The sequence below is a fragment of the Pongo pygmaeus genome, chromosome 1 (assembly GCF_028885625.2).
Source record: "Pongo pygmaeus isolate AG05252 chromosome 1, NHGRI_mPonPyg2-v2.0_pri, whole genome shotgun sequence".
Lineage (NCBI taxonomy): Eukaryota > Metazoa > Chordata > Mammalia > Primates > Hominidae > Pongo > Pongo pygmaeus.
Genome location: NC_072373.2, coordinates 183,843,245 through 183,863,035, shown reverse-complemented (window position 1 = coordinate 183,863,035; position 19,791 = coordinate 183,843,245). Strand labels below are relative to the sequence as shown.

General features: G+C 39.0%; 1 protein-coding gene across 2 annotated transcripts in view; it reads right to left on the bottom strand.

Moving 5' to 3' along the window:
• The window catches only part of ATPAF1 (ATP synthase mitochondrial F1 complex assembly factor 1), a 34,716-nt gene that overhangs the window by 4,979 nt on the left and 9,946 nt on the right, over nt 1-19,791 (bottom strand). Inside the window, exons 4-8 of one of the 2 annotated variants that reach the window (XM_054489082.1) lie at nt 19,266-19,328; nt 15,000-15,050; nt 13,742-13,789; nt 7,429-7,524; nt 5,459-5,566 (exon numbers count right to left, since the gene is read on the bottom strand). In XM_054489082.1, the coding sequence (XP_054345057.1) occupies nt 5,459-5,566; nt 7,429-7,524; nt 13,742-13,789; nt 15,000-15,050; nt 19,266-19,328 (366 nt within the window). The remainder of the gene's footprint in view (nt 1-5,458; nt 5,567-7,428; nt 7,525-13,741; nt 13,790-14,999; nt 15,051-19,265; nt 19,329-19,791) is intronic. The other variant, XM_054489090.2, reaches the window with a different exon arrangement.

The following is a 19,791-nucleotide window of genomic DNA, read 5'->3' as shown; positions in this document are numbered from 1 at the left end:
GCTGGCTACTTCAAATTAATAGAATTTTAGAGCTAGAAGGGACCTCAGAGATCACCCAGTTCTCATTTAATAGGCTAGGAAACCAAGGCAGATGAGGTTCAGGGATGAGCTCAAGGTCAAGTGGCCAGCCAAGGTCACAGCCAGGACTAGATCTCTAGACTCCCTGGCTGGTATTCCCCCCAATTCATCCTGCTGTTTCTGGTAGGGCAAGATAATTAAGATTGATGAAGGCCAATAACTACTTCATCCATTTTATCTTTCTTAAATTCACACATGCCTCAAGAGCAAATCATTTCTGAAGCAAGTGCACTGCTATAATCTGAGGATACCACCACTCTCTCAGCCCCTGGCTACAGGGCCTCTGACATCAACTTTTATCTGAAGCTTGGGGTGGGAAGGTAGGAATAAGTTCAGCTGTGTTCACCCTAGAACACTGCTGTTCAAACTATTCTGTAGAGTCCTAGGGGCTCTGTGGAGGTGCCTCAGGTCCCTTCACCTGTTTTAGCTGTCATATCCTGGGGTTTTACATAGTAAGATTTTGTTTGGATAAAGGGGTCCTCCTACTACTTTAAAAAGAAGTTTGGGCCGGGCATGGTGGCTCACGCCTATAATCCCAGCACTTTGGGAGGCCGAGGCGGGCGGATCACGAGGTCAGGAGATGGGGACCATCCTGGCTAACACGGTGAAACCCCATCTCTACTACAAATACACAAACAAAATTAGCCGGGCCTGGTGGTGGGTGCCTGTAGTCCCAGCTACTCGGGAGGCTGAGGCAGGAGAATGGCGTGAACCCAGGAGGCAGAGCTTGCAGTGAGCTGAGATCCAGCCACTGCACTCCAGCCTTGGCGAAAAGAGCAAGACTCTGTCTCCAAAAAAAAAAAAAAAAAAAAGAAGTTTTTGAAGACCACTAGTATGGTGAGTAGGATAGGAAGATAAGACACAGAGAGAGACAGAGCCCTCTCATGGAGGGTTACAGAAAGGCAACCCCCACCAGCCCTTATTCTCCCCCTGCCTTTTATTCTCTTGGCTTTCAACATGAAGCAACAGTCTCCTCCTTTTCAAAGACCCAATAAGATAAACATACTAACTCCCTGTGCTGCTCAATAAAGAGGTATTTTAACAAACTTGATTCCTCCCTCTCTTTCAATTTTCAAATCTACAATCAACGCACCAAGTCCTGCCTATTTTATTCCCTACATATTCCTGGGGTCGTTCTCTTTCCTCCATCTCTACTACCACTGCTGTAGTTCAAGTTTTCACCACTTCTTGTGCAGACTATTGCAACTGACTTCTAAATTATCATACTGACTAGACTTGAACTACAGAATGTTTAGGAAGCAAATAATTAAGGTTAATAATTAATAGGCTAGGTCTTAAAATCCATCTCTTTATGGGTTCTTCTCTGTTCAAACCCTTTAATGACTCTTTTCATGCCCTCAGGGTAAAGCCAAATCTCTAAACACAAACCACCAAACCTTACATACACACAAACACACACACACACAAACACACAAGAGTGATACCAAACTCTTTACAATACTCCAAGTCATTTTATGTCTCTCAGCATTTACTTATGCTATTCCCTCTGTCGGAAACATTTCTCCCTTCTTTATTAGGCTGAACTGCTCTTTGAAGGTTCAGTCTGGGTGTCATCTCCAGGAAATATTACTCCCTTTGGGCCAGGGATACCACTCCACTCTCTATCCCTAGAAACTTCTGCATGTCTATACTAGCACTTATTGCATTTCAGTGAAATCATCTATTGACATAGATGTGGAGCCAAATAAAGCTAGGTTTTTAAATATTCCATTAGTTTTTAGCATTAAAGTTAGTTCAGAAGAAATCTCTAGTTTCCATGTATTTCTATTCATTTGACGTTAATGCTTTACCATAGTTGGAAATACTATGCCTAAAGTGCACAGTTCATGCATGAGTATACAGGGGATCATATATTCATGTTATACTTCTAAGTTTCTCTTCTCTAAGTCATGTACAACAAGTTCTAACATGTCTGGTTCTATACTACATCGGAACCTCACAGTCAAGTTGATTTATACAAGGCAAATATGTATTGTCTTGTATGCTGTCAAATGTTAAAAGGCCAGGAAGCAAATTTTAACAATGATGAGAACTGAGCAGCAGTTTGAGACCACCAGAGTGAGGTGGTAAAAATGGCAAACAGCAGAATGGGCCTCCTCTGACCTCTAGGATCCACTTTTAATATGATTAGATGCTGTGCTTTGCCGAAGACCAGAAAATATAGTACAATCTTCTATATTGTCACTCACTCGCAAGATCAAATTATTTCCTATCTCTTCAGCTCACTTCCAACTCCCACAACCCATTAGGACTCATAATTCTTACTGTCTCTAACTTCCCTTATATTTTCACTTTCCTCATTACCCAGCTTCCATTCCATGGTGAATAATCATTCATTTGCATTCACCTTTAACTTCCTTCAGGCCATAGATAATATGTAAATAAATGAATATGGCTGTGTTCTAATAAAACTTGAAATACTATTTTTCTTTAATAATAGTTTTTGTTATTAAATAATTTCTGTATTTCTTTAAGAATAAAGAGTTTTTGGCCCGGCGTGGTGGCTCATGCCTGTAATCCCAGCACTTTGGAAGGACGAGGTGGGTCGATTACCTGAGGTCAGGAGTTCGAGACCGGCCTGGCCAACATGGTGAAACCTGGTCTCTACTAAAAATACAAAAATTAGGCGGGTGTGGTGGCACATGCCTGTAATCTCAGCTACTCAGGAGGCTGAGGCAGGAGAACTGCTTGAGGCTGAGGCAGGAGAACTGCTTGAGCCTGGGAGGTGGAGGCTGCAGTGAGCTGAGATTGTGTCACTGCACTCCAGCCTGGCCGACACAGCGAGACTCTGTCTCAAAAAAAAAAAAAAAAAAAAAAAAAAGAGTTTTTCCCCCTAATCATTTAAAGAGGTAGAAAACATTCTTAACTCGTGGGCGTTATAACAACAAGCAGTGGGCTGGATTTGGCCCAAAGGCTGTAGTTTGCTGACGCTTGTCCTAGACAACAATTTTGTACTTCCTCTTTTTGACTCAAATGTCCAACATTTTTCCAACCTTGCTTTCAGCTGATGAGAACTTTTCTTTCTTTTCACTGAACAATCTGTAGGAAACTTATACCACTACCTCCATCCATCTAATTATATCAGTGTCCTTACACTCTGGCTTCTCTCCTGCTGTCATATTCCTGGTAAAGATCAACCCCTCATTACCAGACTTGCCCACTCTAAAATATCACTTCTCCCCGCTTTCTCCTGTATCATCAACATTTCCCTCTCTACTGGATCTTTATTTTATTTTATTTTATTTTATTTTACTTTTTGAGACAGGGTCTGGGTCTGTCGCTCAGGCTGGAGTGCAATGGTGCAATCTCAGCTCACTGCAACCTTTGCTGCTGGGGCTTAAGTGATCCTCCTACCTCAGCCTTCCGAGCAGCTGAGATTACAAGGTGCATGCCACCATGCCTGGCTAATTTTTTTATTTTTTGTAGACACAGGGTTTCACCACGTTGGCCAGGCTGGTCTCAAACTCCTGAGCTCAAGCGATCCACCCACCTTGTGACCTCCCAAAATGCTGGGATTACAAGCGTGAGCCACTGTGCCCAGCCTCAACTGGACCTTTCCCATCAGCATACAAATATGTTATCTTTCTCATATTTGAAACAAAAGATACCCTTGGGCGCACTTCTCCACCTCCAGCTAATACCCCATTCTCTCCTTCCCTTTATAGAAATGCCCCTTGAAAGAGTTTCTATGCTGATTCTTTGTAGTTTCTCTTTCCATCCTCTCTTAAATCTACTCCAATCACACTTTCATGAAACTGCTTTTATAAGGCCCCCAGTGACTTCCATGTTTGTGAAATCAGTAAATTCTCAGTCCTAATCTCATTTGCCCTAATAAACAAGGGAGATTTGGTGAGTTGAGCAGTCCCTATTCCTTGAAACATTCAATTTTAGCTTCCAGGGCATTCTACCATCTTAATTTTCCTTTTACCTCGCGGCCATTCCTTCTTAATTTTTGCTGATGCTTCTTCATCTCTCTAGGGATGGAGACCCCTCTCTCAGTTCTTAGATCTCATCTCTTCTCTATTTTTACTTACTTCCTTGGTGACTTCCTTCAGTCCCATGGTTTTAAGTACAATCTGTATGCTGACAACTCCCATATTTATATCTCCAGCCTGGACCTCTCCCATGAAGTCCAGGCTCATATATCTAATTGCTTACTACTTGCATATCTAATAGGCATCTCAGATTTAATACATCGAAAAGTGAGCTCCTGATTTTCCTATTAAGCCTATTCCTCCTGCAATCTTGCCTATCTCAGTTAATGGCAATTCCATATTCTTGGATAGAATTTTGGCTAACTTTCAGTTGAATGTGATGAATGGAAGGGTTAATGTGGAAGGAAGAATGGGAGAGATGGTACTGAATAGCTTCAAGAATAATAGGGAAGTAGAATCCTCACTATGTCCTAGGTTTGTGGGTTACTGCTACTGTGAGATATCAGCTGAGTGATATCACTTCTTTCTCCCTATGCGGCTGGTAAGAGAAAGAGAAAAAATAAGTAGGTGCTGTAATGAAGACTGTTGGGAGGAAGTGTCCACTGTTTGGGGACATTCTGAACTTAACCTCTGCCAGATAAATGTGACTGAAATGAACAAGGACTAGACAGACAATGTACAGTAATCACAACACTGCTCCTGGCACCTGGATGTGCAGAGAGAACACAGTGGGCATCATTAACTATGAGCATATGGTCAATGCTCTATCTCAGTGATTCTCATCTAGGAATGGGAAAAGGAGGAAATAAAAACACTATAAATGATGAATGTTGTATAAATGAACAGTATGAAGGAAGATAAAATATTGAGAGCTATCCTAGGCTTCCATACAACTCTTTCCTAAAATTAAGAAGCCATTTACTTGTCTACAATCCCTTATCTGAAACCCTTAGGGCCTGATGTGTCTTACATTCAGAATTATTGAATTTTAGAAAGATAATAGGTATAGATACTGTATAACTGTATATTATGTGACTCCCCATACTCAAACACATTATTTCTCTAGTAAAATGCATAATACTCCACACCAAGTGGGATTAGTTATATAAATAGTTTCACGTCAGTTTAAAGATTCAGTTACCAAATGAGTTCAAGCTTACATAAGGTTTTGTGACCAAATGAGAACAAAAACATTTTGTTCTCAGAGCCCATGGGTTTCAGAATTGTGAATAAATGATTGAGGATCTGTACTAACTTCAAATTAGAAGATCTTGAGCAAGACAACTTTACTGTCAACTTTAAAATAAGTAAGAAACAAGGTATATGTAGCTCTTTGAAATTTTCTCTCTCATGAGCTTTGGCAGAAGAGTAATACCTTCAGTGCCACGAGGTAAATCCAAAGAGTTTTACAAGTTAATTCTTACCAGAAATGTGGAATCCATTTCTGCAGTCATCAGCACTATGCCCTTTTCTTCCTTAAGTTCAGGATAGTGATATAAAATCAGCTGGCTGGCTGCAGCTTCCCCTCGGGTCTGCAAGGTGGAACACTTATCAAGGCTCAATAAGGTACCATCACAACAAACTGCAATTTCAAAGCAATAGACAGTCTAGAGGAAATTCTGGCTCTTAACAGCCCCTTGGGTGGCTAGTGAGTTGGAGGACTGGTACGTGGCAGTAAGGTCAGGCCTGCAAAGGCACAGTGAAACTGACAGTTTGCACAGTGTTATTTGTGTCTTCAACTGGAAAAGGTTTGGCTTTTTTCCCAGAAAATGTTTACAGTAGGCAGTGAATCCATCATTGTGACCATACATTTAAAAACAAAATGGCACAAGCAGCTACCAAATCAAGTTCTAAAGAAAGCAATGTGCCTGTGTAATTGCCACTTTTATGGACTAGTGCATTTCACAGTTGAAATCTACTCCCCTTGGCTGGCTCTGAAGACTGAGCTCTTTTAAGCTGTAGCAGGAACTGCAGAGTTTGCACATGAGCCAGATATGTAATGTGCAGTTCAAAAATATAATCTGGGTTGCGGGGGGTGAGGGGGAGAAGAAGGATGGAAACACCATTTTATGAAGAATGATCAGGGCAGTGGTTACCATATCTCAAGTCTAGACTAGGTAGAGAGGATGGGTTCAAAGCTAAAGCCCCTATATAGCACAGGTGGAAACAACTACATTCAAAAGAAGATTCCTGGACTTTATCTCTAAAATTTCAGTGAGTCTTTTTAATTATAAATATCCAACTATCACTAGGGTACTTGTAATAGTTCAGCATCTCATTTTTCTTGAACATACTTCCAATGTTACACTGATCATTTTGGTCATCATTCTAATATACTAATCACTTTCATTGTAATTATGTTTCTGGATCTTTCTCCTATACCTGAATATTAGCTCCATGAAGGCAGGGACCTTGTCTCATAGATCTCCAAGTCTTAGCACAGTTCCTAACACAATCCCATAATGATTAAGTTCACAGACTTTGAAGTCAGATAACCTGGGCTCAAACTTGGCTCTGTCACTTATTAGACAGTGTGAACTAACATCTGAGGCCACTTTCTTCTACGTGATTAGAAATAATAACAGTAAATATCTTATGGCGTATTTGTGAGGATTAAATGACATAATGTACATAAAACATGTGGCACATAGTAAGTACATCAAATGTTGGTTATTAAAGTATGTGCTCAATAAAGGGTTGTTAGATATATTACAAAATAGCAAAGTAAAAAGCTGCTCCTTCATTCTATTTTGCATTCTTTACCCCAACTTCAAAGTCGATATAATTCATGCTTGTTTTTTGCCATATTTGGCCTCCAAATACAGAATGCCAATCCTAGTTATGATTTAAAATATTGACTTTTATTTTAAAAGTTTTAAATGTTTTGAATCTAACTTTTAAATATAATATTTAAAAGTTAATATTGTTTTATTGGAAATAAAGAAATAAAGGAAGAAAGCAAACAAAATAATATTTATTAAACAGAAACTATTCACTTAGCATGTTGGAAGGTGTTGACTTAGTTAATAAAACACATTTAAGACTTGGAGCTTTCCTCAAGGCGCTTCTAGCTTGGGTTAAAAAGATAACCATCATAACTCAGGCATGTTTGTTAAGTGAGGCACATGCAGTATGTACAACTAGAGGTCTGGGGAAGAGACAAAAGAGAACCAGAAGTAGTCAGAGAAGGTGTTTTGGAGTCTTTTTCAATTTCTAGGTATTGAGGAGGGCCTAGAAAACTAGTCCAACACAAAAAGTATGACAATTCATCCGTGCCACAATAATAAATGCTGGGAGTAAGCAGCTATTCTGTGTCCTTGAGCCTCAGCAAGGGTTTCTATTCCCACCAAGGGGTAGTCCTCTTTCCTCTAGAGGAAGGGCACAAGCCACCTACCTGAATATTTATAAGTGCAGTGAAGTGGAGTTCAGTACCTGTCCATTGTCCTACAAAAAACTCATAACCTTCCCTTCTTGGCAGAGCACATAGAAACTGTGAAAAACAGATATACAAGGAGACAGATGAATAAATGAAATCATTTGCTCTATATCCAACCACCTGTAACATTCATTCCATTGCCTCCATATTTGGTTTTTAAAACATTTTTTTATTTTTTTGAGACAGGTTCTCGCTCTGTTGTCCATGGTGCAGTGCAGGCATGATCACTGCTCAACACAGTCTTGACCTGCTGGGCTCAGGTGATCTTCCCACTCAGCCTCCCAAGTAGTTGGAACTACAGGTGTGCACCACTAAGCCCGGCTACTTTTTTTTTGGTAGAGATGGGGTTTTGCCGTGTTGCCCAGGCTGGTCTTGAACTCCTGGGCTCAAGCAATCCGCCTCCCTCAGCCTCCCAAAGTGATGGGATTATAGGCATGAGCCACTGCTCCCAGCCTGAAACATTTTTTTAAAATTAAGAAATTCATATGTGGCAATAAACACTCATGTACTTATCAATCCACCTAAGAAAGCATCAGAAATATAATTGAGGTTCCCTCTGCATTCCCTTCTAATCCCATCCCAGAGTTAACATCTATCCTGCATTTGGTGTCTATCCTCCCTTTTCATATTTTAATACTTTAATGTATATGTGTATAACTGTAAGTTAAGAAGTAGTAGTTTACAGGCTGGGCATGGTGGCTCACACCTGTAATTCCAGCACTTTGGAAGGCCAAGGTGGGAGGATCACTTGAGCTCAGGAGTTTGAGGCCAACCTGGGCAATATATAGTGAGACCCTGTCTCTACAAAAAAATAAAAAAATAGCTGGGTGTGGTGGCATGCGCCTGTTGTCCTAGCTACTCGGGAGGCTGAGGCAGGAGGACCGATTGAGCCCAGGAGTTTGAGACCAGCCTGGGCAACATAGTGAGACCCTGTCTTTAGAAAAAAATTTTTTAAAAGTAGTAGTTTATATGTTTAAAAATTTAAATCTTATCAAAGTGTATGTATCCTTTTGTAACTTTTTTACTTCACAGTATGCTTCTGAGATTTATCCATGTTGATATCTATAACTCTGAATTCATAAATATCTCACTGTTGTATGGAATTCTACTGTAGAAATTTATCACTATTTATCCTCTTGATGGATGTTTCAATTTCTAAACTTTCTAACGCTGCTGAATTAGCTCGTCCCAATTGCTATAATTACTTCACATTCTATCAGATGAGGCTGATATTGGAGCATGGCTCCAGACTAAACACCAAAAAATAAGTTTTACGTTCAAGATGTTTAGAATTGGGGATGAGTAGTAGAGAAAAGAATGGTGCCAGAACAAACAAAAGTATAAAGCAGCCCAACACACAGTAGTCACAAATTATCTTCTTACTGTCAACCACTCAGGCTCCAATTTATTATTATTAGATGATATAAACTTAGTGTCTACCTGACAGATGATCCCTTGCTAGGGAAAATATTTTTTTTAGAGCTTTACTGAGGTATACTTGAAATACAACAAATTGCACATATTTAAAGTATACAATTTGATGAGTGTGACATATATGTACTGTGAAACCATAACCAAAATCAACAAAATGAACATGGTTATCACTTCCAAGTTTTCTTTGCCCTTTGTAGTTCATACTTCCCTGTCCCTTACTGTCCCTAAGCAACCACTGATTTGCTTTCTGCCACTATAGGTTAGTGTGCACTTGTAGAATTTTGTAAAAACAGAACCACAAAATGAGTACTTTTTTGGTTTGGTTACTTTCACTCAGCATAACTGTTTCATGATCTATCCATGTGTGGGAACAACAGTGACTTTATTTTAAATGCTAGTCCACCATGTGACTTCTGACTAACCCCAAGTCCAGGAATGCCTCCCAAATGTCTAGTTGATGTATTACTCTTTATGTAGAAACATCTACTCTTCCAAAACAATCCTTGATGTTGTTGCAGAAATCATAGGCGGTGATGACTGTATCCACCTACACATTCCTTCCAGAGCATGTATACTTTCCCCAAGATATAAGATATATTGGGTCTGTCTGGTTGTGGTGTGGAGATCTACCTGTCTTGCAGCCACCCAATATGACACTTCTGTCTGTAAGTTCCCCCAATAAATCATCCCATACCCACAAATTGGATTTGTCTGCCTCCTTCTTTGGTTTCTCAGCTCCTTCAGCATTTGGGGGTCGTTTTGCCCTTTCACAGAACATCATGTTGTTGCATGTATCAATAGTTCATTCCTTTTACTGCTGAATATTATTCCATTGTGTATGTATACACACACACACACACACACATGGACATTCTCTTTCCACAATTTCTGTGCACTAACGACAGACATTTGAGTTGTTTCCAGCATTGGTTGTTACAAATAAAGCTGCTTGAACATTTGTGCACAAGTCATTCTATGGACATAGTCTTTGAGTTCTCTTGGGAAAATATCTAGAAATGGAATGGCTAGTTAGTATGGCAGGTACATGCTTAATTTTTAAAGAAACTGCCAAACTATTTTCTGAAGTGGTTGTACCATTTTGCAATATGACCAGCAGTATAGGAGAGTTCCAGGTGCTCCACATTCTTACCAATACTTGGTATGATCAGTTTTTGAAATTTTAGTCATTCTAATGGTATCTCACTGTAGTTGTAATTTGGATTCCCATTATGACTAACGCTGTCAAGCATATTTTCAGGTGCTTATCTGCTATTCTTTGATAAAATGCTCAAATCCTTTGTCCATTTGTCTGTCCTCTTATTATTGAGTTATAAGAGTTTCTGATATAACTTGAGCTGCTTACACCTTTTGGCTATTGTGACTAATGTTGCTATGAATGTAGAAGCTATTTGGGTATGCAAATAGAATGTTTTAATTTTGATGAAATCTTATTTATTATTTTTTTTTGAGACAGAGTCTCACCTGTCACCCAGTCTGGAGTGCAGTGGTGTGACTTCGGCTCACTGCAGTCCCTGCCTCCCAGGTTCAAGCAATTCTCATGCCTCAGCTTCCAGAGTAGCTGAGATTACAGGCACACACCACCATGCTAGCTAATTTATGTATTTTTAGTAGAGATGAGGTTTTGCCATATTGGCCAGGCTGGTCTTGAACTCCTGACCTCAAGTGATCCACTCACCTTGGCCTCCCAAAGTGCTGGGGTTACATGCGTGAGCCACCACATCTGGCCTATTTTTATTGTTTTGAGACAGGGTCTCGCTCTGTTGTCCAGTCTGGGCTCACTATAACCTCCACCTCCAGGGCTCAAGTGATCCTCCCACCTCAGCCTCTTGAGTAGCTGGGACGACAGGTGCTTGAAAAATTTTTTTTATAGAGACAAGGTCTCACTACTTTGCCCAAGGTGATTTTTTTCTTTTATAGTTTGTGCTTTTTGTAATGTACTTATGACATCTTTGCCAAACCCAAGGTAATTTAGATTTCTTGTTTTATTTTCCTTTACAAGTTACATTTATGGGCCAGGCGCGGTGGCTCATGCCTGTAATCTCAGCACTTTGGGAGGCTGAGGCAGGTGGATCACTTGAGGTCAGGAGTTTTGAGACGACTGGCTAACATGGTGAAACCCTGTCTCTACTAAAAATATAAAAATTAGCTGGGTGTGGTGGTGGGCTCATGTAACTTCAGCTACTCAGGAGGCTGAGGCTCAAGAATCGCTTGAACCTGGGAGGCAGAGATTGCAGTGAGCAGAGATCACACCACTGCACTACAGCCTGGGCAACAGAACAAGACTCTGACTCAAAAAAAAAAAAAAAAATTGTCTCTACTAGAAATACAAAAATTAGTCCAGTGTGGTGGCAGGCACCTGTAATCCCAGCTACTTGGGAGGCTGAGGCAGAAGAACAGCTTAAACCTGGGAGGTGGAGGTTGCAGTGAGCTGAGATCATACCACATTGCACCCTGGATGACAAAGCAAGCTCCGTCTCAAAAAAAAAAAAAAAAAGTTACATTTACTTCTATATCTACTTTAATTTTTGAATACACTGTAAGGTAAAAGTAGAGGTTCCTTTTTTTTGTGCATGATATTCAATTGTTTTAGCAGCATTTGTTGAAAAGATTATCCTTTCTCTAATTTATTGACACTTTTGTTGAAAAACAACTAACCACATATATGTTTGTCTATTTCAGGACTCTACTCTGTTCATTAATCTACATGTCTATCTTTGTGCCAATACCATACTGTTTTAATTACTGTATCTTTGTAATAAGTCTTGAAATCAGGAAATGTAAGTCCTCAAGCTTTGTTCTTTTTCAAAATTGTTCTAGCTATCTTAGGTCCTTTAAATATCCAAGTAAAATTTTAAAACCAGCTCATCAATTTCCTAAATGCCTAGTGGGGTTTTGATTAGTATTGTATTTCATCTAGAGACCAATTAGGAGAGAACTGACACCTTAACAATAACAAAGGCTAGGCACAGTGGCTCACACCTGTAATTCCAGCACTTTGGGAGGCTGAGGCAGGAGGATTGCTTGAGTCGAGGAATTTGAGACCAGCCTGGGCAATGTAAGTGAGATCTTGTCTCTACCAAACATAAAAAAAATTAGCTGAGCATGGGGGTGCATGTTTGTAATCCCAGCTACTTAGAAGGCTGAGGTGGGGGTATTGCTTGAGCCGAAGAGATTGAGGCTGCAGTAAGCTATGATCACACCACTGCACTCCAGCCTGGGCAACACTGTAAGATCCTGTCTCAAAAAACAAAACAAAACAAAATGTAACAAACTGAGCCATCCAATCCATGAACATGGTATATATCATTTCCATTTACTTAGGTATTCTCTGTTTTCAGCAATGTTTCCAAAAATGTTTTGAAAACCCGAGAAATCATTACTGATACCAAGTTAGCTGGTCCACCCCACCTATTCCTTTTCCCTTAGGCCTTTTGGCAGCTCAGTATTTCAGCTACAACCTCCTAATTCCTTTTAGGCACATATTACCAGGATAGCATAGCCAAAACTGTGAAGAAAACTGCCAATAAAACAGGCATCTCAGCCCAGTTTGAACAGCTATTATGAAAAAAAAAAGACAACCTGTAATCCCAGCACTTTGGGAGTCTGAGGTGGGAGGGTCATTTGAGGCCAGGATTTGAAGGCCATCCTGGGCAACATAGTTAAGACCTCATCTCTAAATGAAAAAAAAAAAAAAATGCTGGTGAAGATGTGGAGAAAGAGGAACTTTTATATACTATTGGTGGAACGTAAATTAGTATAGCCATTATGGAAAACATTATGAAGGTTCCTCAAAAAACTAAAAAGAGAACTACCACATGATCCAGCAGTCCCACTACTGAATATACATCCAAAGGAAAGGAAATCAGTATGTTGAAGAGATATCTGCACTCCCATGTTTACTACAGCATTATTCACAATAGCCAAGATATGGAATCAACCTAAGTGTCCATCAACAAACGAATGGATAAAGAAAATGTGGTATCTATACACAATGGAATACTATTTAGCCACAAAAAAGAACAAGTTCTGTCATTTGTGACAACATGGATGAGCTTGGAGAACATTATGTTAAGTGAAATAAGCCAGGCACAGAAAGACAAATACCACATGTTCTCACTCATATGTTGGAAGCTAAAAAAAACAAAAAACAAAAAACAAACTGATCTCATAGAAGGAGAGAGTAGAATAGTGGTTACTAGAGGAATGAAAAGCCAAAGGTTGGTTAAGGGATACAAAAGCACAGCTAGATGGGAGAAATATGTTCTAGTGTTCTATGGCACTATGGAGTACTATAATTAACAACAATTTATTGTATATTTTCAAGTAGCTAGAAGAATGGATTCTGAATGTTACCAATACAATGAAATGATAAATGTTTGAGGTGATAGATGTGCTAATTATTCTGATTTGATCCTTACAGACTGCACACATGTATTGAACTATCACACTGTACCCCATAAATATGTATAATTATGTGTCAATTAAAAATAATAATAAAAGCAAAAAAAAAAAAAAAGTTGAAAAGATTAAGGTCTCAGATGTCTTCCAAAATGCACTTGTACTGATAGATTAAGATCTACATCAGAAAGGGCTGATGTGGTAGGGAGCTAAAAAGCCAGAGGCTTACTGGGTCAAACCCACATGATTTCATAAGGCTGAAAATGTTACTTATTAGTACAATCAACATGTGAGCATCTTTATTAAGTAAACAGAGCACTATAACATGTGAGACAGTATGGAATATGATGTGATTGGTTGGAAAATACTTGTTTGGCAACATTGATAAGCAACCCTTACATGATCACCAGAAACTTACTGTTGGACAGGACTGAGCCCGGTTCCAGATCAAATCAAACTTTTCTGCCTGCAGGTTGGAAAAGAATAAAGTTAACCTACACATAGTAAAACACAAAAGGCCACAATCACATGTAATTCACCAAGACTGAATTCTAGAATTATAATACAACTAAAACAGTCTTTTAAGTTCCATCATTTTCAAATCACTCTTATGACAGAAAGACAGGAAAAACCAGATGTCTGTTTTGCTGTTTATTGTCAGAATTATGTGTAAAGACTAGGTGCACCAATGCTCCAAATGCTCCAGGGAACTTTAACAATTGTCAGAGACATCAAGTCACCAAGTCAGTTTGAGGGAGAGCTAAGAAGGCCTGTTCAAACAATGAGTCAGTATCAGACATCTAAAACATCACAAAAAGTGCAGACTCTTCTTCTGGCTGTTGAATTCATGTAGGATAAGGGTGTATATATATATATATATATATATATGAGAGATTAAAAAAAAAGATAGTGATACCATCATAACCACCAAAAGGCCTGACTTTATCCTTCCATCTATATGTTTTCCTCCTTAATCTTACACTTACTCATGTAATCTCAGTATATATTTGTGTGCTTGATAGAAACTTAACCTAAGCCCCCACCACTTCTTCAGGAAAAAACAAAGAACTAGCTGATAATCCAGTACTTCAAATGCTTTATTATAGTGGAGGCCAGCAAAACGTTAAACCAGAGAAGCCAGAAGCATCCCTTCTCTGTCACAGACCTTAATGGTCAAGCAGTAGATGGTGACCATCTCTGAGAATAATTTCAAGGGAAAGACCAAGAAAATGTCACTTGCTAAGGGGAATATTCGCCAGAGAAAGATTAGGAAGAGGCTCCAAGTCAGCTCAGGTATAGGTCACTTATAGGCAAGAAGGGAAAAAAGCTGTGCTAGAGGCCCTGTCTTAAATTCCAACAGCTTGGTTGGAAAACATCAGTAGGAAAAAAAAGACATCTGGAAATTACTCAGCAACATGAACTTATACCACGCTCCCTTGTCAGAGACTTGACTCAGAGACATTTCTAAAGTAGAAAGAAGGAAAACAAGAGCCATAAACATACCATATGGAGCTTCCAATCTCTGGTGCTCAGGGCATAATAAAAACTCTCAGGGCTGTAAAATGCAGCTTCTCAAGAGGCAATAAACATAGGAAAAGTAAAGGCAACTACCTGCTAAGGTTAGAGAACTGACTTTCATGTTGTAACACTTTCATTTTGCCCTCCAAACTACTTACAGGAATAACTGTGTAGACTGTATCTTTTGCTGCAAAATATTGCTGCCAAATCTGTACAAAAAAGAGAGGGGAGTCTGTGACATGTGGGTAATCTTTTCAACATGTGCCAAGAAATGGTGACAGCTTTCATTGCTCAGAGGAATATGCTATTTGATAACAGAGAGGAAAAACCCAGTGTAACGCTTTCCTTACTAGCACATTACAAAAAAGATTTAATACAATCCACTCTTCTAGATGATTAAACTGTAACTCTTAATAACAAATTCCTGACAGAGAAACTGATTCTATGACTTTAAAAATCATTCCTCTTAATATGTGCCTTGTGTGTGATAGACAACTTCTTTTTTTTTCACATTTTTATTTCCTCCCCAAACCCACACCTCCCCAGCCAACTGAGCCTTCCCAGAGAGTAAGGACTAGAGCTCAGGGTTCAGAGTCAGGCAGACCTGGATGCGAATCTCGGCTCCAGTCATTTACTAGCTATACTACCTTGGGCAAATTACTGCAAACTCCCTAAATAACATCAATAAAATAGCAATAATAACCTCACAGAATTGTCATGATTAGCTGAAATAATGTAGGTCTGTGCTTAGCTCAGCACTTGTCACAGAATAAACACTACAAATAATGTTAGCTTTTGTTAGATATTGTATTAGTCCATTCTCACACTGCTAATAAAGATATACCTGAGACTGGGCAATTTATTTATTTATTATTATTATTATTATTATACTTTAAGTTCTAGGGTACATGTGCATGACATGCAGGTTTGTTACCTAGGTATACATGTGCCATGTTGGTTTGCTGCACCCATCAACTTGTCATTTACATTAAGTATTTCTCCTAATGATATCCCTCCCCCAGCCCTCCACCCCCCGACAGGCCCCAGTGTGTGGTGTTCCCCACTCTGTGTCCATGTGTTCTCATTGTTCAACTCCCACTTATGAGTGAGAACATGCGGTGTTTGGTTTTCTGTCCTTGTGATAGTTTGCTGAGAATGATGGTTTCCAGCTTCATCCATGTCCCTGCAAAGGACATTAACTCATTCTTTTTTATGGCTGCATAGTATTCCATGGTGTAAATGTGCCACATCTTCTTAATCCAGAGACTGGGTAATTTATAATGCAAAGAGGTTTAATTGACTCACAGTTCCACAGGGCTGGGAAGGCCTTAAGAATCTTACAATCACGGTGGAAGGGGAAGCAAACACATCCTTCTTCACATGGTGACAGGAAGAAGAATGAGCAAAAGGGGGAAAAGCCCCCTATAAAACCATCAGATCTCGTGAGAACTCATTATCATGGGAACAGCATGGAGGTAACTGCCCCTATGATTCAATTACCTCCCATTGGGTCCCTCCCATGACGTGTGGGGATTATGGCAACTACAATTCAAGATGAGATTTTGGTGAGGACACAGCAAAACCATATTAGATATTATTGGCATGTTATAGGCAGCTCTTAAAATCCTGCTTCCAGAAAGTCTTCTACGTGTGGAAGAGATAAGGTCTGTTGGATCTGACTATGGTATATACCAATCAGAAGTCCTACCTCTGCTTGACACTAACGAACAAGGAAGCTACAGTTGACCTTCATGATGCAAATACCAAAAGGTGGGGAATAAAAAAATTATATAATAAGATTTGAAAATTAGAAAATAGGGAAAAGGAAAAAATGCCCATAGTCCTACCACCCTAACAAAGACCACTGTTATTTCTTTCTAGTATGTCTTTTATAGTATACATAGATGTAGTATATATGCAATATTATGTCTTTTTATTATTTACCATTAATATCATATGGATGCTCTGTGTTCTTATTTTTTACTACCTTTTTTTGCCTTCCCATGCCTTTTTACATGTTATTGGCTCTGACTAGAAAGCCTTTCTCTCCCACCTCTGACCTCCCAAATTCTTCCTGTCCTCTGAAGCTGAGCCTATATGCTTCTTCTTCCATGTAGTTTCCCTTGATATTACAGTCAGAAGTTTTCCTATGAGCTGCTTTTCTATTTTATTTATTTCCTCCCCCTTGCTTTCATATTTTATATCTCTCTTAAGATGCCTAGGATATGCTACTTCATAATAAGATCATTTGCATATGGATCTATTTCCCTCACTAGTTTGTAAGCCCCCTGTAGACAGGTATCTGCTGTGTTGTCACCAATGCCTTGCAACCCAAAAAGTACTCAGAAATGCTGGTTGAATGAAAGATGATTGCGAAATAATAAGAAACACGTAATCTAAAAGAGGCACTTAACCCAGGGTAGGGAAGAGTGCCAGAGGAAGGGACACTTGAACTGTATCCTGAAGAATGATTAGGAGTTAGTAGGGAAATAAGGAGGCTGGGAAGATAACAGGTAGGGCAGGAGAAGGAGATAAGAGACACATTTGAAGCAGAGAATGACAACACTAACAAAGGCATAGAAGTAGAGGAGGGTATCATAACCAAGGTGACACCAGAGTGAGCTAGTGTTGAAGAATGGGTCAACTTCCTTTAGAGTTGGTCTGTTTTGTCAACATTTCTGTTAAAATATGGGGCCCCAATTGAAGATACTAATCAAAGTGTGATCCATTTAATCAACACAGAGCACAAAAGGACTATTAACTCCTAGGACCTATGGAAACTATTCTCAATGTGGCATAACGTTGCTTTACCTTTTCTTTTTTTGCATGTCAAAACACTGTCTTCTCATTTTAAGGAAAGCATATTCTGATTTTTATTTAATTTATGATATTAGCAGACAGTTTATGAATCAAAACTGAAATTCATGAGACTGATATATGTTTCCTAATATAGTTGAATTTAGCTACTCATTTCAACAAACACAAATTTATACCTAAAACTATAGGTCTCAATGATACTTGTCATATGATCAGGCCTCCTGGGCCTGGCTTCTTTTTCCCCTAAATGACATGTTTTGTGTCCATGTTCCTTTGGTACTTCTTCCCAAAGGCACAGCCTGAGTTCTCCCTGACACTTTGCATATGCCTCTATTAACAGAAAGAACGCTGTGCTGATCTGATCCATTTTGTGGAGGCTAAAACTCCTTGGGGATGAGGATTCTCTCATTTATCTCTGTACCTGGCACAGAGTCTGACATTTAATTGGTATGCATTAAATGTGTGCTAAAGTAAATGATATAGCATACAAAGGAAACCCATGGCAACTGGCACAACTTCCAGTTGTGGGAATATGATGCAGAGTCAAACAGACATGGGTTTGAGTCCCAGCTCTACCACTGACTAAGTTACATAATCTCTTTAAGTCACAGTTTCCTCAATTGTAAACTGGGAATAATGGCACCCACTTCATGGGGTGGTTAAGAGAATTTAATGAAATAATGCATATGAAGCATTAGGCATTGTGCCTGATACAGAGTATGCTGCTTTTAATCCTCTCAATCTACCTAATATATAATTCATGGAACTATAAAGAATGCCAAAAAAATAGCTTATTAGAGAGAAAAGAATCACAGGTATAAAAATATAAATGACCAAACAGGCAGGATAGCTCATGAGTGCTTTGAAGGAAAGTGTTCAGGAAGCTTCCTGAAGAAGGTCCTGTGATAACGGAGAGCTATGAATGTCAAGAAAAGGAATACAGGAAATCATTGAACATTTGTGACCATGTTCCTAATATATTTTTTTCCCATTTTTGAAAAAACATAAATATAGCACTTACTCTGTGCCAGGGACTGTTCTAAGTGATAATAAATGTTAACTCATTTAATTATCCAAATAACTCTATGAGGTAAGTACTATTATTTGCTCCACTTTAAATAGGGAAACTAAAGCCCAGATAAGTTGATTAACTTGTCCAAGTCCTATAGAGCTAGGACTTAAAACCGGCAGCTTGGTTCTAGAGTCTGTGTTTGTAAACCAATACACTATACTTCTCCATAATGAAAGGAGAAGTTTCAGAGGACTCAGTTGATGAACATATTATGGGTGGAGTGGAAAAAATAGGAGCAGGGAAACCTATTTGGAAAGGTAGTGCAGTAATCCAGGTATAGAGTACTGATGAGGGTTACAGGAGATGTGGATTATAGGAATGAAAAAGAAAGTAGAAATACAAGTTGATTAGACATATAAGAGTGACAAAGAAGACAGGTTTTCTTATGACACTCTTCTTCAAGTAATTCATCACTTTTGCCTTTTATTATTACCTTTCATCATGGCTAGAAAGAGGTGTCAGAAAATGCACTTTCAGATTTGGTTCACAGAATTCACATTTTCGTAGAGTAGGCCAGCCCATTTTCATTCATTACCTGTTTTATTTCTTCTGCAGTTTTTTCTTTTACCATCTCAATGTTAAAGATTGAACTGAGAGTCTTGAAAGAGAAAATAAAAAGCAATTAACACATAATTAAAAAAAAAAACAAAAAACAGCTTAACTCTATCTCTAAGCCTGTGGCAAACATGTCAGGACAATGAAACAGATTTCCAAAAGTAGAAAACAAGTATAAGAAAACCCACATGCCCAGAGAAAGTGAGCCCCCAAGCCTAGACAGGTTTTCATAGTTCTGTTCCTGAGGAGTCTCTCTTAGGTTGCCATGTACTTCCCAAAGGCTTCACCCTTACCAATGAGTCCTGCGGCACTTTGTAGCTGGTAAGAGGAGAAAGTTTGGTTGTTATTTTTAATTAAACTGCTATGCTAGGGGTCATGGTCAAGGACACAAAAGTTTATAGAAATATTTCTCACTTCTACAGCTGGAAAATCACCTTACACAAAATAATTGAGCCACAGTACTTATGTTCAAATTTGCAGCCTCTTGTTCTAGATGTCCCATATGA